The sequence below is a fragment of the Mytilus californianus genome, unplaced genomic scaffold, assembly GCF_021869535.1.
Source record: "Mytilus californianus isolate M0D057914Y unplaced genomic scaffold, xbMytCali1.0.p SCAF_2, whole genome shotgun sequence".
Taxonomy (NCBI): domain Eukaryota; kingdom Metazoa; phylum Mollusca; class Bivalvia; order Mytilida; family Mytilidae; genus Mytilus; species Mytilus californianus.
The window spans coordinates 40,371,281-40,399,171 of record NW_026262668.1 but is presented as its reverse complement, the minus strand read 5'-3'; the positions used below and the strand labels follow the sequence as shown (position 1 = coordinate 40,399,171).

The window sequence follows — 27,891 nt, the reverse complement described above, 5'->3', positions numbered from 1 at the left end:
GGAATAATCAAACAAGCTTGGTACATGAAGTAAGGCCTTCTTTATGTCATAGATTATACAACATATTCAGCCATAAGTTTCATAAGTTTTGAGACTTGTAGAAATGTTAGCAATATTTACAATCACACTGTATTATTCAAGTTCTCTTATGAAACAAGGGGTGTGGGAGATATATGCTTCCTCATTTAATAAGGTTAATAGTCCTCTACCGATGAAGTCCAAGGGGACTTTAGGTTTGCACTCTCTCTGTCCGTCCGTCCGTCAGTCCGGCAAATCAGTTTTCCAGACTCTTTTTCTTCATGCTTGAAGATATTGATTTGATATTTGGTGTATTGTTTTATCATGACAAGTTACAGGTCAAGTTCTATTTTCACGATTTTAGCTTTTCTCCTTGTTCAGTTAAAGCCCTTTCCCTAGAATTAAATTTTTGATGAAATACTTATTAATTACTACATTTCTGTTCAAAGGGAATTAACTCATTTTTTAACTTTGCCTAGAATTAAAATTTTGATGAAATACTTATTAATTACTAGATTTCTGTTCAAAGGGAAATAACTCATTTTTTTTTAAAGATTTGTAAAAGACATTGTATTAAGATAAATGACATTTTGGATTTTTTTCCTTTTCTTTAATAAATTGTTTGAAGAATTTAGTGGTAGGTTTGCTCCATAACAATGAAATTTTAACCAGTAGGGGACTATGTATTGCCATGCAGTACTCACAGAATGCTTGTTGAATTTGTATTTTAGACAAGGTGACCAGGTTGGAGAACCATTTATAGATGATTACATCTCTACACAAGAACAGGTAAGTCATGATGCTTGTTTCATGTCCATACTGTAGGTACTAAATGTTGATGAAAGGCAGACACCTATTGATACATCAAATAGAGAGGTGGAATTTTCTTTGATGAAAAAAGTAAGTCCTAAACCATGGTGAATCTGAGTTGTATCTAGTAGTGTCTCCTTTAATAAGCTTTAAAAAATAAAAGGTATAAATTCAGGGGCTTATTAAGTGTTACCTATAGACAGGTTCATATGATTATTTACATTACACAATAAATGTCTTTCATTGAAGTGGATAGAAGGAGTTATCTGAAAATATTTCATGTACCGACACCTAGGCTGTTTGATATAATTTTACTCTGATGACCTTGAGGGAAACCAAAGTAATGTTATGGCAGTATCTGAGTGTGCTTTTAAACACGCTTTACTGTGAGTGCAAAAAGGAATTTTTTATCGCTTCATATATATAAAGATTATCTGAAATTTCATGAAAATAATTTTTTAGGAACATTTATTTGTAATCAGCATGTTTTGTCTTGAGAAATATATATCAGTTAAAAATCATAAATATAACGAACAGGTACATGTACCTAGGTAACATGGGTCATCTTAGTACCTACTATGCACGTGGATGAATCTTAAGAATTGTATGCTTGTTCCTTGTATAACAATTAATATGACGGACGTAATTATACAAAATTATCTACCTTTTGAATAATATCACTAGTTTTGTTACATCATTGATCGATCAGGTTTCACTTCTTATCAACATAACTGATATCCCTAAACTATTATGTTTTTGGGAATATTTTATTGTAAATACATTATTAATCTAAATAGTGTTGCATAGTTTGGTATTTAGAATATTGCTTATTTCCTGCACCTCGTTTCTGATTTGTTGGGCCTGTATATCTTAGCAACCAATCAGATTGCCGAGAATTTCAAATTTGTCATGTCTGGGAATTGTAATCAGCCAATCAGTTTTCATTATTTAAATTTCGCGGTAATACAGGAGCCAATCGAAAAGGTCGAATCCCCAGACTCCGTTTGGGTCTCAGCATCTATCTGGCATTCAAAATTTTGGCTTGCAACAGCCAGCATCAAATTAACTTCGTTTGCAAAATATGCTTTTTCTTTTCCCACCCACCACACCCTAATTATATATTGTTTGCATTACATGTATGTATATTGTTCTTGTTTTCATTTATTTTAAATGTCTATATTTTGTTTCACTTTGTATTGCTTGTATGTTTGAATTAGTTTAGTATGCTCCACAGACAACTACTTGCATGTAGTTTAGTTAGGGTGGAGAACCACAGTTTCGCTTATTCATTCAGGGGGGGGGGGGGGGGGGGGGAGGGGGGGGGGTACATACAATTGTGAGGATTAATAACATGGGATTGATACATGAAACTTAAATTCAGTTTCAAAGAGTTGTAGTATATCACATCTGGTTTCAATGATATTTATTTATCACTGAGATTACTCTTAGTTTATCAACATAACACTACGGAGACAATATATACTCTCATCTCATGATTGTACAAAGTTTATATCTATTTATTAACGTATGATATACAATGTTTCTTTGCTTTTTATGCTCCACCTAGGGGCATTATGTTTTTCGGTCTGTGCGTCCGTTCTTTAGTCTGTCCGTCTGTCCCGCTTCAGGTTAAAGTTTTTGGTCAAGGTAGTTTTTGATGAAGTTGAAGTCCAATCAACTTGAAACTTAGTACACATGTTCCCAGTGATATGATCTTTCTAATTTTATTGCCAAATTAGAGTTTTGACCCCAATTTCACGGTCCACTGAACATAGAAAATGATAGTGCGAGTGGGGCATCCGTTTACTATGGACACATTCTTGTTTCTAATACTATAAGCAATAGGTCAACTATATTTGGTGTATTGAATGATTGTTAGGTGTAAATGTCTGTCTGCAGGTATCATCTGTCCTTGACCTCATTTTCATGGTTCATTGTTCAATGTTAAATTTCGGGAGTAGGGTCCTTTTGTAAGGTACTATTATTAGTAGGTCAACTATAATTGGTGTATGGAATGATTGTAAGGTGTACATGTCTGTCTTGTAGGGTACATCTGACCATGAACTCATTTTCATGGTTCATTGGTCAATTTTAAGTTTTCTTGGTTTAGTCTGTTTCTCAGATACTATAAGCAATAAGGTCAATGGTATTTGATATATGGAATGATTGTAAGGTGAACAAGTCTGTCTGCAGGGTTCATCTGACCTTGACATCATTTTCATGGTTCATTGGTCAATGCTATGTTTGTCATGGTCTGTTTCTTGTATACTATACACAAAATGTCAACTATATTTGATGTATGTATAATGATTGTAAGTTGTCTCTCTAGCTTTGTTTATCTGACCGTGACCTCATTTTCATGGATAATTGATAATGTTAAGTTTATGAGATACTTGTAGTAAAACTTTATCTTTAGGACTATCAACATAACATAAATCATGAATAGCAAAGCAGACAACACATTTCAGCAAGTGCACTCTTGTTACAAGAATAAATCTTCATAAAAATTTCAATGATATTTCATGCATGTCAACACAAAAAAAAAAGTGTTGACTACTGTGAACTGTACACAATGCACACAATACATGCTTCTCAGTAACTTGCATCAGCAATGTTAAAATTAAAAGTTTGGAAAGCCAAACTTAAGAAAACATTATTTATTTAAAAGGATCAAAGTAGAATTTCAAAAATATTTGAAATGTCATGTGACTTTTACAGAATTATATAATTTTACTGGTAATACATTTTCAGTAATGTGATTTTCACTTTGCAGACCTAGGTGAATGAATCAATAGCTTTATATTCCAATATTCTAATTTAATTACAGGTTGTGGACTATTTGACACAGTATTCTGGTATAAAGCCTGGTGATCTTGATCCTTCTGTATCATCACGGTACTTGACAACGCTTAAGTCCACATACCTGAAGTTGAGATATCTGGTACAGTCTGGAGTAACATTTATTGGTCATGGATTGAAAAAAGATTTCAGAGTAATCAATCTTTATGTGAGTATTAATGACGAGTGATTTTTATGCCCCCACGGTAGCAGAGAGGGCATTAATTTTACCCTTGTCTGTCTGTACGTCTGTCCGTACATCCATACATCCGTACATCCCGAAATTGGTTTCTGTTCTCTAACCTTAGTTTGCCTCAACTAAATGTTATATGAAACTTATACACAATGCTTATTACCACAAAACACAGATCAAGTTTGAATTTGGGTGGGGTCACTTTTACCTTTCTAGAGTTATGCCCCTTTCCAAATGGAAAAATTGCTGAATTTTTCATTTCCGTTCTGTAACTTAAGTTTGCCTCAACCAAATGTTATGAATCTTATACATAATGCTTATTACCACAAAACACCGATCAAGTTAGAATTTTGGTGGCGTCACTTTTACCGTTCTAGAGTTATGCCCCTTTACAAATGGAAAAATTGCTGAATTTTTTTCGTTTCCATTTTGCAACAAGTTTACATCAACCAAATGTTATGAAACTTACACACAATGCTTATTACCACAAAACTCAGTACTCAAGTACGGATTTGTGTAGAGTCACTTTTACCGTTCTTGAGTAATGTCCCTTTGTAACATTATATGCAAGCAGGGGCATTATATGTGTCCCATGGACACATTCCCCAATTATTTTTAATTATTTTGATGGTGTCACCCTGAATCATGACCAATTTTTTGTACGTCAAAAAGGGGTAAAAAAATAGGATTTTCTGGTTTCGAGACAATAACCAGGGATCTCCATGGATGAGAATTTAACGATGGAGGAACTTTCACCATGTCAAAACCCCGCGTCTACGGTGTGGTGTGATCGAAAGTATATCATTCCTCCATTTCTATGTAAGCAATGGTGAACAGATTGATATATTGCTTATTATAGTTATTTCATTATAACGAATAATTACATTAATTGTCATTTGTAACAATTCCAATGTCAAGCCTGCATGGCTCCACCTTAGTCAAGAATGACCACAAGCAGTCTTTAAGGTTCCCAAGTCGTTTTCTTGCTATTTTGGTAAATGTTTAGGACTTTAAAATTGGGGGGAAGGGAGGAGGGGGTGTTTACTGTCAAATTCAGAAGTCATTAACTGGTATCGACGATTTGCAGCATCAACAAGAAGAAGTTTCGTACCTGTTTTGTAAAAGAAAGATTTGGTTGGGCAACCGTTTACAAATTAAATGTTTTTAAAGACTTTAAATAGCAACTTTCATAGTAATAGACTATGCAACATGCAACTTTCGATTCTGAATGTAAACCGGATGTATTAATTTGATTGTAAACTACGAAATGAATTCAGAATTACGATATGAAATTTCTTCAGATTATCAATTTGCAGTTAATATTCATGTATTTACTTTTAAACTTGTTAAGTGATTCAATATTATTGATAATTGCTGTTCTCGTGCTATTTGGCTTGAAATTATGTCCTGTTTTACATTTTATTTATTACTCGTTTAAAAAGGGTGATGCTGATTGTGTAAGTCAATATAAAAACATGTGTTTGACTTGTTAAACTTTTTTCTTCGTAACTGGATTTAAAATTAATTTTAATCTAAATTTTCATTAGCATAATTTGCTGAAACGTAATTAAATAATGCAATCAATCGTCTATCTTGATCAAGTGTTCTCCTGTCAGGTGGGTCGATCTACCTGTACAAGTGATTAGCGGAAAACTGGATATCCCTCAGGGCTTTAAAACTAATCAGAAGGACTTTTTGGATTATAACACAATACAGGTAATGCGATTACATGAAATTGATTATAATTGCTAACAAAAATGGCGGCTGCTAGTGAAATGAAAACAAATTTTGACAATGGCGGGGATCATTTGACGATGGCGGAAGATATTTTAATGATGGTGGTGTGCCATTTCGTCAAAATACATGGCCGCCATGGCTAAAAATAGAACATAGGGGTAAAATGCAGTTTTTATACAATTGTAAAAAAATTTTGCGGTCGTATATTGGTATGACGTTGGCGTCGTCGTCGTCCGTAGACACATTGGTTTTCGCACTCTAACTATAGTTTAAGTGAATGGATCTCTATGAAATTTTACCATTAGGTTCAATACCACGAAAGGAAGGTTGGGATTGATTTTGGAGGTTATGGTACCAACAGTTAAGGAATTAGGGGCCAAAAATAAGCATTTTTGTAACTTCCAGACATTACTTGTGTGTTAGTGTATGGATCTCTCTGACATTGTACCACAAGGTTCTATATCACAAAGGGAATGCTGGGATTGATTTTGGGGGTAATTGCCTCCAAATTTTAGGAATTAGGGGCAAAAAACAAGCATTTTTCTAGTTTCATGACAATAACTTGTGTGTAAGTGTATTGATCTCTCTGAAATTGTACTACAAGGTTCTATATCACAAAGGGAAAGCTGGAATTGAGTTTGGGGGTAATTGCCCAAAACATTTAGGAATAAGCTTAAGGGGCCAAAAATAAGCATTTTTCTTGTTTCCAGACAATAACTTGTGTTCAAGTGTATGGATCTCTCTGAAATTGTACTGCAAGGTACCATACCACAAAGGGAAGGTTGGGATTGATTTTGGGGGTAATTGCCTCAAAATTTTAGGAATTAGGGGCCAAAAAGGGGCAAAAAACAAGCATTTTTCTAGTTTCAGGACAATGACTTGTGTGTAAGTGTATGGATCTTGGTAATTGCCCTAAATGTTTAGGAATTTGGGGCCAAAAAGGGGCCAAAAAACAAGCATTTTTCTAGTTTCCAGACAATAACTTGTGTTCAAGTGTATGGATCTCTCTGAAATTGTACTGCAAGGTACCATACCATAAAGGGAAGGCTGGGATTGAGTTTGGGGGTGATGAATCATAAGGGGGCTCAAAAAATTTGGGGGGGGGGGGGTTTCCTTTTATTTCTTTAAAATTTTCCATTTTAAATTGGTTTTTTTTTAATTTATATATAAAAGCAACTAATAATGATATGGTTTGAATAGGTAAATTAAAAATTTTTAAGTTCTTAGACGACATTCATTCTGTGTCAGAAACCTATGCTGTGTCAAATATTTAATCACAATCCAAATTCTGTGCTGTATCAAGCTTGGATGTTGTGTCCATTATTGCCCTAACTGTTCAGGGTTCGACCTCTGTGGTCGTATCAAGCTGCGCCCAGCAGAGCATTTTATTGGCTTATATCTCAAAAACCAAAGCAGTTAGAGCAAATCTGACATGGGGTAAAAGTGTTCATAAGGTAAAGATCTATCAGCCCTGAAATTTTCAGATGAATCTAATAACCCATTGTTGGGTTGTTGCCACTAAATTGGTAATTTTAAGGAAATTTTGCAGTTTTTGGTTATCTTGAATAGTATTAATGATAAATATAAACTGTAAACAGCAAATATGTTCAGCAAAGTAAGATCTACAAATAAGTTAATATGACCTAAATTGTCAATCGACCCCTTAAAGAGTTATTGTCCTTTAAGGGCAATTTTACACAATTTGTTTATCATGTTTTCTAACTTTAAAAAAAATCTTCTCCTCTGAAACCACTGAACCAATTCCAACCAAACTTTAGCTGAGTGATCCTTAGGTTATCTAGAATAAAGTTTGTGTTTTATTTTCTGTTTCATCAAAAAACATGGCCGCCATGGCTAAAAATAGAACAAAGGGGTAAAATGCAGTTTTGGGCTTATATCTAAAAACCAAAGGAGTTAGAACAAATCTTACAAGGGGTAAAAGTGTTCATTAGGTGAAGTTCTATCAGCCCTAAAATTTTCAGATGAATCTAATAACCCATTGTTGGGCTGCTGCCACTAAATTGGTAATTTTAAGGAATTTTGCAGTTTTTGGTTATCTTGAATATTATTAATGATAAAGATAAACTGTGAACAGCAAAAATGTTCTGCAAAGTAAGATCTACAAATAAGGTAATATGACCAAAATTGTCAAATGTGTCCTTAAGGAGTTATTGCCCTTTAAAGACAATTTTTCACAATTTGTTCATCTAGTTTGCTGACTTTAAAAAATCTTCTCCTTTGAAACTGCTGAATCAATTTCAGCCAAACTTGGGCTGAATGAGTTTCAGAGTATCTAGTATAAATTTTGTATTTTATTTTCTTGTACGTCAAGAAACATAGCCACTATGGCTAAAATGAAACATAGGGGTAAAATGTATTTCTTTGCTTTTGAAGAAAATATGACAGATACAAAGAACATATCAATGGAATTTTTAAGCCACTCATTAATATATATTAAAAAGCAAAAATAATCATTGATGAAAGATTTAAGCAAAAAATTACAGGTGAGCGATTCAGGCTCTTGAGAGCCTCTTGTTCTATACTATATGCAATAAATCTACTATATTTGGTGTATGGAAATATTTTATGATGTACATGTCAGTCTCCCAGATTTTATTTGACCCTGACCCTGACCTCATTTTCAGGGTTCATTGCTCAGTGTTAAGTTTATGTGTTTCGGTCTGTTTTTCTTAAACTATAAGGTCAACTATATTTGTTGTATGGAAGGATTGTAAGCTGTTTATGTCTGCCTGGCATGGTTCATCTGACCTTGACCTCATTTTCACGATTCATTGGTCAATGTTTTGTTTTCTTGGTTAAGTCTGTTTCTTAGAAACTATAAGCAATAGTCAACTATATTTAGTGTATTGAATGATTGTAAGGTGTACATGTATTTCTCGTTTGATTTATATGACCTTGACCTCATTTTCTTGGATCATGTTAAGTTTATGTAATACTTGTAGTAAAGCTTTCATTTAGGACTATCAACATAATATCAATGGTTAGTAAAGAAGGCGAGACATTTCAGCGTGTGCACTCTTATTTAATTTTCAGGCAATAACTTGTGTACCACACTTTACAAATAGAAAATTTCTTCAAATGTTATTTTTTTCGAATGAGAGGGGGAGAGGGGGGGGGGGGCAATTTGTTTTCCTCAAGATTTAAGAAATTAAAAAGAAGATTTCTTCAAATATTTTTTTTTTTTGGAAAAGGGTGGGGGGGGTAGAAAAAAAATTTATGGGGGTTCAAATTTTTTTCCTCAAGATTTAAGAAATTGTCAATTTTTCAAAAAAAAAATTGGGGGTCACAATTTATTTTGCTAATTCTTTGTATATTGTCTGAAAACAGATTTACTAAGTATTGCGCAACAGCACAGTGTATTGCAAAAAAGCAAGAAATCTTCAATTGAATATAAATTCAAATCATATAACCAATTTCAAGTTCTTTGACTACATTTATTCTGTGTCAGAAACCTTTAATGTGTCAAATATTTAATTACAATCAAAATTCAGACCTGTATCAAGCTTGAATATTGTGTCCATTTTTGCACCAACTGTTCAGGGTTGGACCTATGCGGTCGTATCCAGCTGCGCTAGGCGAAGCAGTTTATTAATTTTGGGGCTGGTATTAAAATTGGTTTATATTATGGTCCTAAGGTTCCAAAATTAAACTTTGTTTGGTTTCAACAAAAATTTAATTTTTAGAGTCCATGTTTTTGAATTGGTCCATATTAAGGTCTAAAGGGTCCAAAATTAATCTGTGTTTGATTTCATAAAAAATTGAATTCTTGGTGTTCTTTGATATGCCGAATCTAACCGTGTATTTAGATTTTTAACCGGATTTTCGAAGGAAATATCGGTTATTAAAATGGTGATGTACAGCGGGCGGCTGGGCGGGCGTACGGGCAGCTGCCAAACAGTGTCATCACAATAACATGAAAACGCTTAAACTAATTTTTTTCAAATTTAAATATGTTGTTTCCTGGGACTAAATGAAGGTCTAGTTCAATTTTCAAGATTTTAGTGTACCTCCTTTGTGAGTTATCGCCATTTTTAATATCCAAAAGTGGAATTTTTAAATATTTTACTCTTGTTATCTTTTTTATGACTAAGCATAATGTCTTATCTCACAATAAAAATTGGAGTGACTGATTTATTTGAAAATTATCTATTTCCTAAGTGGTAATGATTATAAGCTATATTATTAGACATTTTGAAGTTTATTACATTATTAATTATTAATTAGATCTGGGTTGTATCTTAGCATATAATATCATTGGAGTGACAGATTTATTTGAAAATTTTCTGTTTCCTGATAAGATCTGTAGGACTGTATATATAAAGTTTGAAATTTACTAGTAGGACTGTATAAATGAAATTTGAAATTTACTGCTCATTATTAGACATTTTGTAGATAATTAAGTCTCCCTAAACCATATATATTCTTACCCCCACCCCCCTTCAATTTGAGAATGTGCTTTTATCTTGTAAATGGTTGAGATCCCCACCCCTAAACCATATATATTATTGTATGGGACAATAAAACAAATCAAATCAAATATTTTGGGAGTCCCCTGGTTCACCCCCACCCCCCCTTCTTTTTGAAAACTTGTAAACGGTCAAGATCCCCACCCCCCCTTCTTTTTGAAAACTTGTAAACGGTCAAGATCCCCACCCCGAAACCATATATCTTCTTGTATGGGACAATAAAACAAATCAAATGAAATATAAGGCGAGTCCCCTGGGGTCACCCCCACCCCCTCCTGATTAAGAACTTGTAAACGGTCGAGATCCCCACCCCTAAACCATATATATTCTTGTATGGGACAATAATACAAATCAAATGAAATATAGGGGAAGTCCATAGGGGTCACCCCCACCCCCTTCTTTATTAGTTTATTTCATCTTCATTAAACGAAGGATTATTACAACTATTACGACCTGGTGGTAAGGTGTGAAATTATAACAGATAACCAGTCAACATTTCTAGAATTGATTTATCACTCGTTATTGATTTCCAACTTTCAAAATTGTATGTTACTTTACCAGCTCTAAAGTTTTCAGGAGTATTAACAAGATTTGAAAATTCACATTCACTTCTCTTATTTAATTGTTTAATCTGACTAACTTGTGGAACTAACTATTGTTCGGTTTGTGGAACTGTCTCCCCCCTCTTCCTCGTTTTTTCTGGAAGGACTTTTGCTGGTCTAAAATACGACTTTTGCCATTTCCAGTTTTATTGTTATTGTAGCCTTGAACAGCAGAATTGTGATTATAGTTATAGCCACTTGTTGATGGTTTTTACAGATATTTTCTTTGATTTTTGAATATCTTCAATTTTCTTCTGTAAATCATCCCCTAACAATTTATCAGAAACGGAGTTGTTTGTATAAGTTAGTTTCTTAAACTTTCCAACCATAATTGGTTTGAAATTTTCTTTCCTGTATTGGTTCAAATGGGTATAAGAAGCTGTGAACATTCCGATACCATCTGTCATTTTCCTTAGGTTTTTTGTTGGCTCAGAAGTGTTTTTCTTCAAGGCAGCTTTTAAGATATCATTTGTCGTTTCTATTGCTGGTATCATTCCTTGGATGACGTACCCCATTATTTTCTGTAGTTTAAGATCACATGATCTGATAGCATTGATCATGGAGTGTTTTTCTGTCCAAACTTTTTCATTTACTGAAGGGATCATTAGATTTTGACAGTTTTCTTGTCTTTTGTATTTTGATTTTATTTCTTTGAATTTTGAATCAGGTATCTTTGATCTAAGAGAAGTATTAACCGATTTTGCTAAGCTTTCTTCAATAGCTGCACTAGTTTCTTCCGAATCATTATAAAATTCAGTCATTTCATCCATTTATTCATTGACCTCGTTAAGATCCTCGTCATCAGTGATGTCAGATTTTTCATGGATATCGCTCTCAGTGTTTTCAAACCTACATACAAGTTTATCTAATTCATCAATCTATTCAGTTTCATGTTGTGAATCATCTCCCACTTTAAGTGTTTACTTAAACTGTTTTCTTCCCCGTCGTCATCGTTACGGGATCTTTTCGTTCCACATGTGCTATTGTGTGATGCACCAGTTGTGTATTTGTTTGTATTGTCCAACACACTTTCTGATTTAGAACCTAAATGTTTGGTTAGTTTTTGCATATATTGCATCTGCTTATGTTGCAGGCGAATTAAAGTGTCAATCGACATCGATGACATATCATCATCATCATTAGATTCATGAGTTTGTACATGTTGAGAATCCCTTAAGTCTATGGGTATTCTTAGAATATTAACACCCTTTCCAGATTGCTGGCTATTGTTAGGGTCATGGTCATCATCAGAAAAGTCTTTTGTCCCACTTTCGGGATCATCATCAGGCTGCGATGCGATTGTTCACAAAGTTATATAACTTGCACTTACTTGGTTACATACTGAAAACCCTGATTTCACGTTAATCTTATTTCAGAAACACCAAAACTTCGAAATAAATAAAAGTTTGGATCCATGAGTTCTTCAAGACAAAATTTAAGACATGTTAACAATATAATTGACGAGCATGTTCTGACATCATGACGAGGCTGTTCATCTCACGTGACAGCTATGTACCATATTTCAGAAATGGAATTAAACTTCTGAGATCATTAATAGTTGATGTTTATCCAGGTGGGTGGAGTTTTGACCATATCAGTAGCAACTGACTTACATCAAGGTCAATAATGATATAACTTCTCCCGCCAGGTCTGAATTTTGATGCACAGTGCGTGCATTTTCTTTATATAGTTAGAATTTCTGAAATGGAATGCTACTGGTCAAAACCTAACTGATTTATGATTAAAGGCCAATCCTGAAGTATCCACATGGTACATTTGTGAATTATATTAAAAAGTTAATGAGGTTCAAGTAGGAAAATCCTGATTTATTCAATTGTGACACATACATTTTTGCCATGAAAATGTAGTTTTAAATGAAATTAGCTCCTAAATGGGTGCCCCTATATGCACGATTTTAGCACATGTTGTTCCTTGACCAGTTATCTTCAAAATAGTGTCTCAGATTTCCAAGAACATCAATAGAACAAATTTTATACCAAATTAAATTTAGTGATTTCTTATGAATTAAGGTTGCAAACTTAATTGAAGGTTTATGAGAGAATGAAATACAAAAGGAAAAAATCTGAGACACAGTTTTGGAGGTCAAACTGTGTTGCTCAAGAATCTATCAAAAATTTTGGGATGCTATGAATAACAAAGAAGCTAATTTCATTTAAGAATTGAATGCTTCTTTATGTAAATTCATTGGGGTGTAAAAGCGTTGACCGAAGTACATTTTGTATGAAGCGCGGAAGTGCTTCATTCTAAAAATGTACGCACGGTCAATGCTTTTACAACCCTATGAAATTACCAAAAGAAGCATTCAATACTTATAATTACATTTTTTCACTATGATCATGAATTAACACGATTACTATCAAGTTTTTCTTTTATTTACCTGTGCATTTTATTGTGGAAACGTGTGTCATCATGTATGTTTCAATTCATGCAATTCATTTTGAAATGATGAATGACGCGAGATTGCTGTTAGCCAATCAAAATAACATATAATAATGAAACATACATCTAATGTAATTATTCGAATGTTGACATCACAATCTAGCAACTAGTTACATAATAATCAATTACTCGGTATGTAATAATGAAATTATCACAATTTGAAAGATTAATCTTTCTTCTTTCTTTAGGTTCCTCATTTAAAATTTTAGAGCTGGATGAAAGAAATTACATCAGTTTAAAGTTGTATGATTGGGGGTGAATAAATCTTTGTATTGTGCTACCTTAAGAGGAAATTTTCATGTATATATTTTTTCAATGCAGGTACCAAAGAATCAGGTAGTTGACACAGTGGAGTTATTCCATTTACCACGACAAAGAATGATCTCCCTTAAATTCTTAGCATGGTATTTCTTAAGTGAGTATTACATTGTTCAATTCAATAATGTGAAGTAAAGCTTGTTCTGTTGGTACCTAGTCCCCTTTTTAGTCCCCTACCGACGAAGTCGAAGGGGACTTTAGGTTTGCACTCTGTTCGTCTGTCCATCTGTCCGTCTGTCCATCCGTCAGTTTGGCAACTCAGTTTTCCACACTTTTTTTCTTCGTTCTTGAAGATATTGATTTGATATTTGGTATATAGTTTTATCATGACAAGTTATAGATCAAGTTCGAATTTAATAGGTCTGATGATTTAGTCCAGAGTTATGGTCCATAAAAAAACTCCATAACTAATGTTAGAGTACTATGTTTATAAACCATATATCTGTACAAAGGGAGATAACTCATTTTTTAAAAGACATTCTTTGGTAAATTGTTTGAGGAATTTTGTGTTTACTTTAACACAAGGTACCTGACTCGTATTTTTGAGAAATGATATCTGGTCGCAAACTTCCGTTATATTTTGATTCCGCAGTTGTCTATCCCTCTGAAACTTGTAATGGTGTAAATCTTCATTAAATTATCTATAAAATGGTGTATAACACACCTATTTCTGTTGTCAGAATCATAAATTATAGCAGTCCTTCCAAGTAGATTATCCATAAATTATTTCTACTCTCACATCGGAATGGAAATCTTAATCTCAGTGGGATAGACAACAGGGAAATCGAAATATAAAGGAAATTCACGACCAGGTGTCATTTCTCAAGAATATGAGTCAGGTTACTTAGGTACCTTGTGTTATATTAAATATATTGTTTATGCCACTTTATAACTTGGAAAATTGTGATTTTTTTTGTTTCCGCTCTCTAACTTAAGTTTGCCTGATGTAAATTTTATGAAATTCATACACAATTCTAAGAACCAAAACTCACAGAGTTCCAATTTTTGCAGTAAGTCACTTTCCGTTCTAGAGCCCCTCTATAACTTGGAAAATTACAAATATTTTATCATTTCCGCACTTTAACTTAAGTTTGGCTCATGCAAATTTTATGAAACTCATACACAATGCTAAGAACCAAAACTTGCAGACAGAATTTTAAATTGTGGCAGTGAGTCACTTACTGTTCTAGAGTTATGCCATCTCAGAAAACTTATAACATAAGAAATAAAAACAAAACAGTGAAAATATGAAAATAACACACTGCACAAAAATACCTAAGACTAGAACAATAGTGAATAGAACTCTTTAAAAACTAGTAGTGAAATCAAATGCTTTCAAAAAGTATTTTCATGTATAATAACACAGGCATTTGTCTCTGAACCCAAAGTTGGTTTCCGCTCTCTAACTTTAGTTTGCCTCAACCAAATGTTATGAAACTTATACACAATGCTTATTACCACTAAATACAGATCAAGTTTGAATTTTGGTGGCGTCACTTTTACCGTTCTAGAGTTATGCTCCTTTACAAATGGAAAAATTGTTAAATTTTTCGTTTCCGTTCTCTAACTTAAGTTTTCCTCAACCAAATGTTATGAAACTTATACATAATGCTTATTACCACAATATACAGATCAAGTTTGAATTTTGGTGCCGTCACTTTTACCGTTCTAGAGTTATGCCCTTTACAAATGGAAAAATTGTTAAATTTTTTTTTTTTTTTTTTTCTAAATATCAAGTCATTTTTAAACGACCCCAAAAAATTTTGCGGTCGTATATTGCTATGACGTTGGCGTCGTCCGTAGACACATTGGTTTTCGCACTCTAACTTTAGTTTAAGTGAATGGATCTCTATGAAATTTTACCATAAGGTTCAATACCACAAAAAGAAGCTTGGGATTGATTTTTGGGGTTATGGTAACAACAGTTAAGGAATTAGGGGCCAAAAAGGGGCCAAAAATAAGCATTTTTGTAACTTCCAGACATAACTTGTGTGTTGGTGTATGGATCTCTCTGACATTGTACCACAAGGTTCCATATCACAAAGGGAATGCTGGGATTGATTTTGGGGGTAATTGCTCAAAATTTTAGGAATTAGGGGCATAAAAAGGGGCAAAAAACAAGCATTTTTCTAGTTTCAGGACAATAACTTGTGTGTAAGTGTATGGATCTTTCTGAAATTGTACTACAAGGTTCCATATCACAAAGAGAAAGCTGGAATTGAGTTTGGGGGTAATTGCCCAAAACGTTTAGGAATAAGGGGCCAAAAATAAGCATTTTTCTAGTTTCCAGACAATAACTTGTGTTCAAGTGTATGGACCTCTCTGAAATTGTACTGCAAGGTACCATACCACAAAAGGAAGGCTGAGATTGATTTTAGGGGTAATTGCCTCAAAATTTTAGGAATTAGGGGCCAAAAAGGGGCAAAAAACAAGCATTTTTCTAGTTTCAGGACAATAACTTGTGTGTAAGTGTATGGATCTTTATGAAATTGTACTACAAGGTTCCATATCACAAAGCTTTAAGGGAAAGCTGGGTTTGAGTTTGGGGGTAATTGTCCTAAACGTTTAGGAATTTAGGGCCAAAAAACAAGCATTTTTACAGTTTCCAGACAATAACTTGTGTTCAAGTGTATGGATCTCTCTGAAATTGTACTGCAAAGTACCATACCACAAAGGGAAGGCTGGGATTGAGTTTGGGGGTGATGAATCATAAGGGGGTTCAAAAAATTTGGGGGGGAGGGGGAATTTTTTTTTCCTTTTTTTCCTTTTTTTTTTCGTTAAAATTATCCATTTTGAATTGGTTATTTCTGATTTATATATAAAAGCAAATAATAATGATATGGTTTGAATAGGTAAATTAAAATTTTTCAAGTTCTTAGACCACATTCATTCTGTGTCAGAAACCTATGCTGTGTCAAATATTTAATCACAATCCAAATTCAGAGCTGTATCAAGCTTGAATGTTGTGTCCATTCTTGCCCCAACTGTTCAGGGTTCGACCTCTGCGGTCGTATCAAGCTGCGCCAGGGGAGCATTTTATTAAAATTGGAGTTATCTTCCTTTGTCCATGATTGTAGTTGAATCAACTACAATCAATGCTTTATACGATGCAATGTTTAATAATTTTGCCTTCCACTGATAGATTAAAGCAATTTTTACCCTTCATTTCTAAAAATATTTTAAAGTCTTCTTTGAAAATTGGAGTTATCTTTCTTTGTACATAATGGTAGTTGAATCAACTACAACCAATGCTTTATACAATGCAATATTCAATTTTACTTCCTACTGAAAAATTAAAGCAATCTTTACCATTCAGTGCTTACTAGCACTTTGATTACCGTTCTAGGGTTATGCCCCTTTACAAATGAAAAAAATGCTGAATTTTTCGTTTCCGTTCTCTAACTTGAGTTTGTCTTAACTAAATGTAATTTCTAAAAATATCAATGTCATTATTCAAGTAATTTTAAAAATTGGAGTTATCTTCCTTTGTCCATGATTATAGTTGAATCAACTACAATCAATGCAATGTTTAATTTTGCCTTACACTGATAAAACACAGATCAAGTTGAATTTGGGTAGTGTCACTTTAACCATTATTGAGTTATGCCCCTTTATAAATCGAAAGATTGCAAAATTTTTAGTTTCCATTCTGTAACTTAAGTTTGCCCCAACCAAACATCATGAAACCTATACACAATATTCATTACCTCAAAACTAAGATAATGTACAATTTTTTTGTTTCCGTTCTCTAACTTTAGTTTGCCTCAACCAAATGTTATGAAACTTATACACAATGCTTATTACTACATAATACAGATTAAGTACGAAATTTGGTGGCGTCACTTTTATCATTCTTGAGTTATGTCCCTTTATAAACATAAAAATTGCTGAATTTTTCGTTTCCGTTCTCTAACTTGAATTTGTCTCAACCAAATATTTTAAAACTTATACACAACCGTTCTAGAGTTATGCGTGTTTACAAATAGAAAAATTGCTGAATATTTAGTTTCTGTTCTCTACTAAAGATAGCCTCAACCAAATGTTATGAGACTGACACACAATGCTTATTACCACAAAACTCAAATCAAGTTCAAATTTGGGTAGCGTCACTTTTACAGTTCTTCAGTTATGTCCCTTTATAACTATATGATATGCAAGCGGGGGCATCATCTGTGTCCACATGTGGACATAATCCACATTTTTAGCTCACCTGGCCAGAAGGGCCACGTGAGCTTTTCTCATCACTTGGCGTCCGTCGTCCTCCGTCGTCGTCGTCGTGCGATGTCGTTAGCTTTTTACAAAAATCTTCTCCTCTGAAACCACTGGGCTAAATTTAATCAAACTTGGCCACAATTATCATTAGGGTATCTAGTTTAAAAAATGTGTCCGATGACCCTGCCAACCAACCAAGATGGCCACCATGGCTAAAAATAGAACATAGGGGTAAAATGTAGATTTTGGCTTATATCTCTGAAACCAAAGCATTTAGAGTAAATCTGACGTGGCTAAAACTGATTATCAGGTCAAGATCTATCTGCCCTGAAATTTTCAGACAAATCTGACAACCTGTTGTTGGGTTGCTGCCCCTGAATTGGTAATTTTAAGGAAATTTTGCAGTTTTTATACGACCGCAAAAAAATTTTTGTGGTCATATATTGGTATGACGTTGGCGTCGTCGTCGTCCGGTGTCGTCGTCGTCGTCGTCCGAAGACACATTAGTTTTCGCACTCTAACTTTAGTTTAAGTGAATGGATCTCTATGAAATTTTACCATAAGGTTCAATACAACAAAAGGAAGGTGGGGATTGATTTTGGGGGTTATGGTACCAACAGTTAAGGAATTAGGGGCCAAAAATAAGCATTTTCTAGTTTCCAGACAATAACTGTGGAACGGTGTATGGATCTCTCTGAAATTATACTACAAGTTTCCATACCACAAAGGGATGGTTAGGATTTGCTTTGGGGGGTTATGGCTCAAACCGTTTAAAAAATAGGGGCAAAAAAGGGGGAAAAACAAGGTTGTCCTGGTTAATGGACAAATACTTTAGTACAAAACATAATTTAAAGCAGTGTAAGGGAGATAAATCAAATACATCATTGAAATTATCTCCCTTACACTGCTTTTAAATTATGTATAAAGTAATGGTTAATGAACAATTAAGATAATTTAAAACAGTGTAAGGGAGGTAATCCAAATACAACGTTTTGGTTACTTCCCTTACACTGCTTTTAAATTATCTTTAAAGAAATGCATATTTATAAAGGAAGACCAGTAAAAATATCTGCAAATGTTGCATCTTTTTTTTTTACAAAAAAATCCATATGAAAGATTTGACACTATATTTTAAATTCTATTATAAAATAGATTAAGTTAGCACTATGGTAAATTTAAATGGGTAATTATGGTTTGGGGAAAAAAAAGGGGGGGGGGGTAAAAAGAAATTGTGGGGGGTAAATTTTTTCTCATTTCAGATTTCAGAAATTACAAAGAATTATTCTTCAAATATTATTTTTTTTTCAAATTTCAAATATTGAAAAATTTCAAGAAGTAATCTGTAATTGCACAGTATGGCGCATTAGATTTGTAAAATCTTTGACCACATTTATTTATTTGTTATGCCGAATCTAACCGTGTATTTAGATTTTTAATTTTGGATCCAGTTTTCAAATTGGTCTACATTAAGGTCCAAAGGGTCCAAAATTAAAATTTGTTTGATTTTAACAAAAATTGAATATATGGGGTTCTTTGATATGCTGAATCTAAACATGTATTTAGATTTTTGGCCCAGTTTTCAAGTTGGTCCAAATTGGGGTCCAAAATTAAACTTTGTTTGATTTCAACAAAAATTGAATATATGGGGTTCTTTGATATGCTGAATCTAACCATGTATTTAGATTTTTTATTTGTGGACCCCGCTATCAAATTGGTTCATATTGAGGTCAAAAGGGTCCAAAATTAAACTTTGTTTGATTTCATCAAAAATTGAATTATTGGAGTTCTTTGATATGCCAAATCTAAACGTGTATTTATATTTTTAATTTTGGGTCCCGTTTTTTAAATTGGTCTACATTAAGGTCCAATGGGTCCAAAATTAAACTTAGTTTGATTTTAACAAAAATTGAATTCTTGGGGTTCTTTGATATGCTGAATCTAAACATGTGTTTAGATTTTTGATAATGGGCCCAGTTTTCAAGTTGGTCCAAGTTGGGGTCCAAAATTAAACTTTGTTTGATTTCAACAAAAATTGAATATATGGGGTTCTTTGATATGCTGAATCTAAACATGTATTTAGATTTTAGATTTTTGGCCCAGTTTTCAAGTTGGTCCAAACTGGGGTCCAAAATTAAACTTTGTTTGATTTCAACAAAAATTGAATATATGGGGTTCTTTGATATGCTGAATCTTACCATGTATTTAGATTTTTTATTTGTGGGCCCGCTATCAAATTGGTTCATATTGAGGTCAAAAGGGTCCAAAATTAAACTTTGTTTGATTTCATCAAAAATTTAATTATTGGGGTTCTTTGATATGCCAAATCTAACCGTGTATTTAGATTTTTAATTTTGGGTCCCGTTTTTATACGCCCGTTTACGGGACGTATTATGGTATACCGTTGTACGTCCGTCTGTCCGTCCGTCCGTCGTCAACATGTCGGACATTAACTCAAAAACGCTTTAACCAATTTGCTTAAAACTTTGGTGAATTGTTTATATCTATTGACGTGAGCTCCCTTTCTTTTTTTATTAATTTTAAATTTTACGTTTCCGCGTTATGGGGTTTTATTCATTAAAAAAGGGGGATTTTCCAGTTTTCGGACAATAACTCAAGAATGCTTTCACCAACTTGCAAGAAATTTTGGTTTATTGTTTATATCTATTGACATGAGCTCCCTTTGGATTTTTATAAATTTTAGATTTTACGTTTCCGAGTTATGGGGTTTTTTCATAAAAAAAAGGGGGATTTTCCAGTTTTCGGACAATAACTCAAAAATGCTTTCAGCAGTTCTCATGAAACTTTGATGAATTGTTGATATCTATTGATGTAAGCTCCCTTTAGAATTTTATAAATTTTAGATTTTACATTTCCGAATTATGGGGTTTATTCATTAAAAAAGGGGGGATTTTGCAGTTTTCAGACAAAAACTCTAAAATGCTTTCAGCAATTCATATGAAACTTTGGTGAACTGTTTATATCTATTGATGTAAGCTCCCTTTAGAATTTTATAAATTTTATTTGTTTATAGTCTGACAACAGATTTACTAAGTATTGCGCAACAGCACAGTGTATTGCACAACAGCAAGAAATCTTTAATTGAATATAAATTCAATTCATATAACCAACAAGTTCTTTGACTACATTTATTCAGAAACCTATAATAGATGTATGTCAAATATTTAATTACAATCCAAATTCAGACCTGTATCAAGCTTGAATATTGTGTCCATTTTTGCCCCTACTGTTCAGATTTAGACCTTTGCGGGCGTATCCAGCTGCGCTCAGCGAAGCAGTTTATTTAAATTGGTCTACATTAAGGTCCAAAGGGTCCAAAGTTAAACTTAGTTTGATTTTAACAAAATTTGAATTTTTGGGGTTCTTTGATATGCTGAATCTAAACATGTGTTTAGATTTTTGATTATGGGCCTAGTTTTCAAGTTGGTCCAAGTTGGGGTCCAAAATTAAACTTTGTTTGATTTCAACAAAAATTGAATATATGGGGTTCTTTGATATGCTGAATCTAAACATGTATTTAGATTTTAGATTTTTGGCCCAGTTTTCAAGTTGGTCCAAATTGGGGTCCAAAATTAAACTTTGTTTGATTTCAACAAAAATTGAATATATGGGGTTCTTTGATATGCTGAATCTTACCATGTATTTAGATTTTTTATTTGTGGGCCCGCTATCAAATTGGTTCATATTGAGGTCAAAAGGGTCCAAAATTAAACTTTGTTTGATTTCATCAAAAATTGAATTATTGGGGTTCTTTGATATGCCAAATCTAACCGTGTTTTTAGATTTTTAATTTTGGGTCCCGTTTTTTAAATTGGTCTACATTAAGGTCCAAAGGGTCCAAAATTAAACTTAGTTTGATTTTAACAAAAATTGAATTCTTTGGGTTCTTTGATATGCTGAATCTAAACATGTGTTTAGATTTTTGATTATGGGCCCAGTTTTCAAGTTTGTCCAAGTTGGGGTCCAAAATTAAACTTTGTTTGATTTCAACAAAAATTGAATATACGGGGTTCTTTGATATGCTGAATCTAACCATGTATTTTTATTTTGGACATTGGACCATAATAGGTAAATTAAAAAAATTGAAGTTCTTAGACCACATTGTTTCTGTGTCAGAAACCTATGCTGTGTCAAATATTTAATCACAATCCAAATTCAGAGCTGTATCAAGCTTGAATGTTGTGTCCATACTTGCCCCAACTGTTCAGGGTTCGACCTCTGCGGTCGTATCAAGCTGCGCCCAGCGAAGCATTTTATTGGTTATTATCTTGAATATTATTATAGATAGAGATAAACTGTAAACAGCAATAATGTTCAGCAAAGTAAGATCTACAAATAAGTCGTCATGACCAAAATGGTCAGTTGACCCCTTTAGGAGTTATTGCCCTTTATAGTCAATTTTTAACAATTTTTCGTTATTTTTGTAATCTTTTACAAAAATCTTCTTCTCTTAAACTACTGAGACAAATTTAACCATACTTGGCCATAATCATTATTAGGGTATCTAGCTTAAAAAATTTGTCTGATGACCCCGCCTTCCAACCATCATGGACGACTTGGTTAAAAATAGAACATAGGGGTAAAATGCAGTTTTTGGTTTATATCTCTGAAACTAAAGCATTTAGAGCAAATCTGACAAGTGGCAAAAATGTTCATCAGATTTAGATTTATCTGCCCTGAAATTTTCAGACGAATCCGACTACCCGTTGTTGGGTTGCTGCCCCTGAGTTAGTAATTTTTCAGAAATTTTGCAGTTTTTTGTTATCTTAGATATCATTATAATATCTAATATCTAATACTATTAATTATGATTTTAACCTTATTTTACATGATTTCCAAAGCATCAGTAAATACAGGTGAGCGACACAGGCTCTTGAGAGCCTCTAGTTTAAAGATATCTTCCCTATCAATGAAATGGTCGTGAAAAAAAAATCCACTGCTGATCACAGCTAGTCGAGTGTCGTATGTTTGCAATCACATTATCCATCAGCTGTCTTTCTACCTTTCATATTTTAATTTTTATTCAATGAATATAATAAATCTATCGTTAATTCCCACCCTTAACCTACCAAATAGTACAATTTGATCGACTCATAATAAATAAAAATAAAACAAATCAGCTGAGTGATTACGCAACATCCTCAGATAAAAATCATCGCAAGATGATAATTTTAACAGACGGTCAGTTTTCCGTTTGAATAGTTTTGAATGTTATATCTGAGGATGTTCAAAGTCGCTGTTGTATATATTTTTTTTTTACATATTGAAGTATATATGTAAAAAAAAAGAGACAACCAACTGTGTATTATATGCAAGCTTGAGTTGGGGCATTCCGGTCCTTAGACACCATTCTTTTATTTTAAATTTTCATGATAATGTTAAAAGGTAATTGACCAGCTGGAAGAAAACTATTTAACATTTACATGAGTTTGGTTGTATAAAATCCAAACAGATAAGGACCAACATTTTTAAAGCACATTGGTACATGTAGCTTCAGTCTTTAATCTAGTTTATCTTTCTTAAAGATATTAAAATGTTTTCCTTTAGTGCAATTAGTGACCTGTTGACAATTAAGATAATTTTAATCTCAACCCTTTTTTTTGAGAATTTTTAAACTTGAAACATTTAAGAACTATAATTTTCTCATTTATAGAAATAAATATTCAGTCAGCAACCCATGACTCAGTTGAAGATGCCAGGACAGCAATTCAGCTACACAAGAAGTACAAGGAGTTTGCAGCAGAAGGGTCAGACAATGTTAGAGCTAAGATTAAGGAAATGTATGAATATGGCAGGAAAATTCAGTGGAAGATTCCTGATGTTGAGGAGGAGGATGCAGATAATCAAGTGGCAATGTTGTAACTTTTTTATTTTGTTTGATATGAAGGAAATAGTTGTATAATCAATATTTATAGTAAAAAAAATGTAAAGTGAAAGTTGTTTTTTGCCTTTCTGTCCATATGCTGGCAATCTCAGAAATTATCATTAATATTAGGAGGCAGATTTCTACTTTGAAATGTGCCTTGTCTGATTCTTGTTTATTCTAGTTCATTTTAACAAAGTGGCAATGAAACTTACAATTAATGAATTCCTTGTTGTTGTCTTGCCTGGGACAAAAGTCACAGAAGTTAAGGTGTCTGACATATTTCATTTGACCTTGACCACCTTGATAGAAATAAGAAGATGTGGTATGAGTGCCAATGAGACAACTCTCCATCCAAGTCACAATGTGTAAAAAGTAAACAATTATAGGTCAAAGTATGGCCTTCAACACAGAGCCTTGGCTTACACCAAACAGCAAGCTATAAAGTGCCCCAAAATGACTAGTGTATAACAAATCAAACAGGAAAACCAACGGACTTAATATAAAAAACGAGAAACAGGAAACACTTAAGAACCACATCAACAAACGACAACCACTGAAACAGGTTCCTGACTTAGGACAGGTGCAAACAAATGCATAGGGTTTAAACAGGTGCCAACCTTCACCCTAACTGGAAATAGTAGTGTAACATTACAACATAGAAAGACACACTATAAAATATCAATTGAAATGGCTTAACTCAATCAAAAAGATATATTAACAAAAATAAGTAAACATACACTGAACAAATAAATTTGATCTATGACACAATGTCTAAAAGACGACTATAACCTTGGACAAAATGGCATTAAATAAAATAACATACACAGGTAAATTTGAATATAATAATTTTGTTGTTAGGAGTATGGAGATATTTTTTACAAAATAAATAAATTTGTTGTTCATAGTACGAGAGCCGCAGTGAAAATTTATCGTCATACTAAATACTTATCAAAGGTGGTACATATTAAAAATAGTGAAACGAGATATAACACAAAATAAGTAAACATTGAATAACAAAAATGCATTGCAAATTGTGTAACAGGTCAAATTAACACGAAAGTACGATTTGAGAATACTCGAAGTTACTGAAAGCTAGTTAAAAGCCAAAAACAATTAATAATGAAACATCATGCATCAGAGACTAAAATCAACTAAAACACATCCCAGGGATTTAGTGTTTTAATGCCATGGACAGTCAAAGAAGACATGACTTGTGCAATGCCAAAATAAAAGTATCGACAGGCAGTAGGATAGTTTGGATTTAACCTTATAATGAATATGTATAATGTTATATATAGATAAAGCAATCTCTATATAGAAAATGAACGTGGATGTGTATTTATACATCCAAAAAAACATTTGAAAAGAATACAAATTTAGTTATGTTTTAATTTGTTAATGACAAAATCGATATTTGTGCCAATGTAAACAATATTCAAAGATCTTATTACAACATTAATAACATAACCTTTACTAATAAGTTTGTTTAAAAGTTAGATGAGTTTTCACGGATCACATAGTGATTTCCGCACTTTCAGTACAATATTACTGTAAAATTTAGTTTCTTAGATATAATAAGCAAGAGTTTAACTATATATTTGGTGCAAGGAATGGTTGTAAGGTGTACATGTCTGTCTGTCTTATATATCATCAGACCTTGACTTGATTTTCATGGTTCATTGGTCAATGTCAAGTTTTCACTGTTTGGTTTGTTTCTTTGATACTATAAGTACTTTTACTATGTAGTAAAACCCTTATTTTTAAGACTTTCAAAATTAAATCAATCTTGGTCAGTAAAGCAGGCATGACATTTCAGCATTAACACTCTTGTATACAATTAGGGAAAAAAAAGCTTATCTGCAGATCTGAATCTACCAAAAAATCTGTTCAAACATTAAAGGAATGATGTAGATCTCAGGTTGACATAAAAGGGGACAAAATGCCACTTAATTTCCATGTTCTTCACTGAAGCAGCTCATTCAATTTGAACCAAAGTTGACTGGAATAATACACAAATGATTAAATTATGAAATTTACTTATTGTGTCACAGCTTAATGAAAAAACATAACTACCAAAATAAATTACAACTCTGCTGACTCAAGGTTCCATACCTCAAAAGGAAGGTTGGGATTGATTTTGGGTGTTGTGGCCCTAACCGTTTAGGAAAAAGGGGCGAAAACAATACTTTTCTAATACTTTGTATAAATTGCTTACAAGTATTTCTTGACCAATTTCAATGTGGTTTAATTCAAAGTCTTGAATTCTTGGGGTTCTTTTATATGCTGAATCTAACCTTGTATTTAGATTTTAGATTTTAGATTTTGGTCCCTGTTTTTGAATTGGTTTACATGAGGTCCAAAGGGTCCAAAATGAAACTTTGTTTCATTTTAAACAAAAATGAATTCTTCAGGTTCTTTGATATGCTGAATCTAAACATGTATATAGATTTTCTAATTTTGGGACAGGTTTTTGAAATTGGTCCACATTAAAGTCCAAAGGGTCCAAAATTAAACTTAGTTTGATTTTAACAAAAATTGAATTCAAGGGGTTCTTTGATATGCTGAATCTAAACATGTATTTAGATTTTTCAATTTGGGCCCAGTCTTCAAGTTTGTCCAAATTGGGGTCCAAAATTAAACTTTTTTGTTTTATTTCAACAAAAAATGAATATGTAGGGTTCTTTGATATGCAGAATCTAACCGTGTATTTAGAATTTGGATTTTGGTTCCTGTTATCAATTTGGTCCACATTGAGGTCTACAGGGTCAAAAATTAAACTTTTGTTTGATTTTATCAAAAATTGAATTCTTGTGGTTCTTTTATATCCTGCTTCTAACCATGTACCGGTATTTAGATTTTGGATATTGGACTATAATAGGTAAATGTCCAATTTCAAACTTTAAAGTTCTTAGACCACATGCATTGTGTGTCAGAAACTATACTATATCAAATATTTAATCACAATCCAAATTCAGAGCTGTATTGCACAATTAATTGAAATTGTAAGTAGAGTCATAGCTAAAAATAGATACAGCATCAAATCTAATTTTAAAGAAGAAATTATAGATAAATATAGTTTGAAAATTACTGTTCATTATTAGATATTTTGAAAAATGATTAAACTTTAAGGTAAAGGTAATTTTTATTGATTTTTTAAAGACATTGTATTAATGAGGAATGATATTTTGAAAATTGTTAAAGGTTTGTTTTTTATTCTGTATAAATTATTTTTAAGAATGCTATATATATATATATATATATATATATTGATGAAGCAAACCCCCTTGAAAACTTAACTAATATTGTCCATTGATAAATAAATTAAATTCTTGGTGTACTTGGATATGCTGAATCTAACCGTGTATCTAGATTTTGGATATTGGACCATATTAGGTAAAAGTCCAATTTCAAATTTTTCTGTTCTTTGACCACATTCATTCTGTGTCAGAAATCTATGCTGTTTCAAATATTTTAATCACAATCCAAATTCAGAGCTGTATCAAGCTTGAATATAGTGTCCATACTTGCTCAACTGTTCAGGGTTCGACCTCTGCAGCCGTATCAAGCTGCGCCCTGCAGAGCATTTTATTAGACTATTCAATAACATTTTAACTTCAGAACTAGGATTTTTGTTACTTGTATACAAATTCATTGTGTAACAATATGGCCAACAAAATGCACAAGGTAGATTGGCATGAAGCACAATAAACTAACAAAAAAACAAAAGACAAAAAGTTCAAAGCCAATAACAACTAATTAGTATATTATGTTCTCCATGACAAAAGTATCAATCCGGACACATTTAATGTAAAGACTTCATAAACAGTCTTAGAAAAGCACGACATTGTGCAATGCCAAAATATAAGTACATAATTTCCACGGTATCAGTAAATTTGGTCCGGTAGTAAAATTTGTCTGCCAGACTTTTTTTCCTAGTTAATCAAGTCCATGACCATTATTTTACTAGGAATTTAAGTCCCAGGACAAATTTTCCTAGGAAAATAAGTCCATAGCTAGTAAAATATGTCTGGCACTTATTTTTCCTAGGAAAAATTGTCCCTAATACTTGTTTTTCTAGTAATTATACGACCGCAAAAATTAAAAATTTTTTGGTCGTATATTGGTATGACGTTGGCGTCGTCGTCGTCGTCGTCGGCATCGTCGTCGTCGTCTGGCGTCGTCCGAAGACACATTGGTTTTCGCACTCTAACTTTAGTTTAAGTGAATGGATCTCCATGAAATTTCACCATAAGGTTCAATACCACGAAAGGAAGGTTGGGATTGATTTTGGGGGTTATGGTACCAACAGTTAAGGAATTAGGGGCCAAAAAT

At 32.9% G+C, this 27,891-nt stretch overlaps 1 protein-coding gene across 1 annotated transcript in view; it reads left to right on the top strand.

Moving 5' to 3' along the window:
- Window positions 1-23,629, top strand: part of LOC127727935 (PAN2-PAN3 deadenylation complex catalytic subunit PAN2-like) — a 399,078-nt gene extending 375,449 nt beyond the window's left edge. The window contains exons 25-28 of the mRNA XM_052235095.1: window positions 750-807; window positions 3,656-3,835; window positions 13,467-13,560; window positions 23,347-23,629. Coding sequence (XP_052091055.1) covers window positions 750-807; window positions 3,656-3,835; window positions 13,467-13,560; window positions 23,347-23,555 — 541 coding nt within the window. The 3' untranslated portion in view covers window positions 23,556-23,629. The remainder of the gene's footprint in view (window positions 1-749; window positions 808-3,655; window positions 3,836-13,466; window positions 13,561-23,346) is intronic.
- The last annotated feature ends 4,262 nt before the right edge of the window (window positions 23,630-27,891 follow it).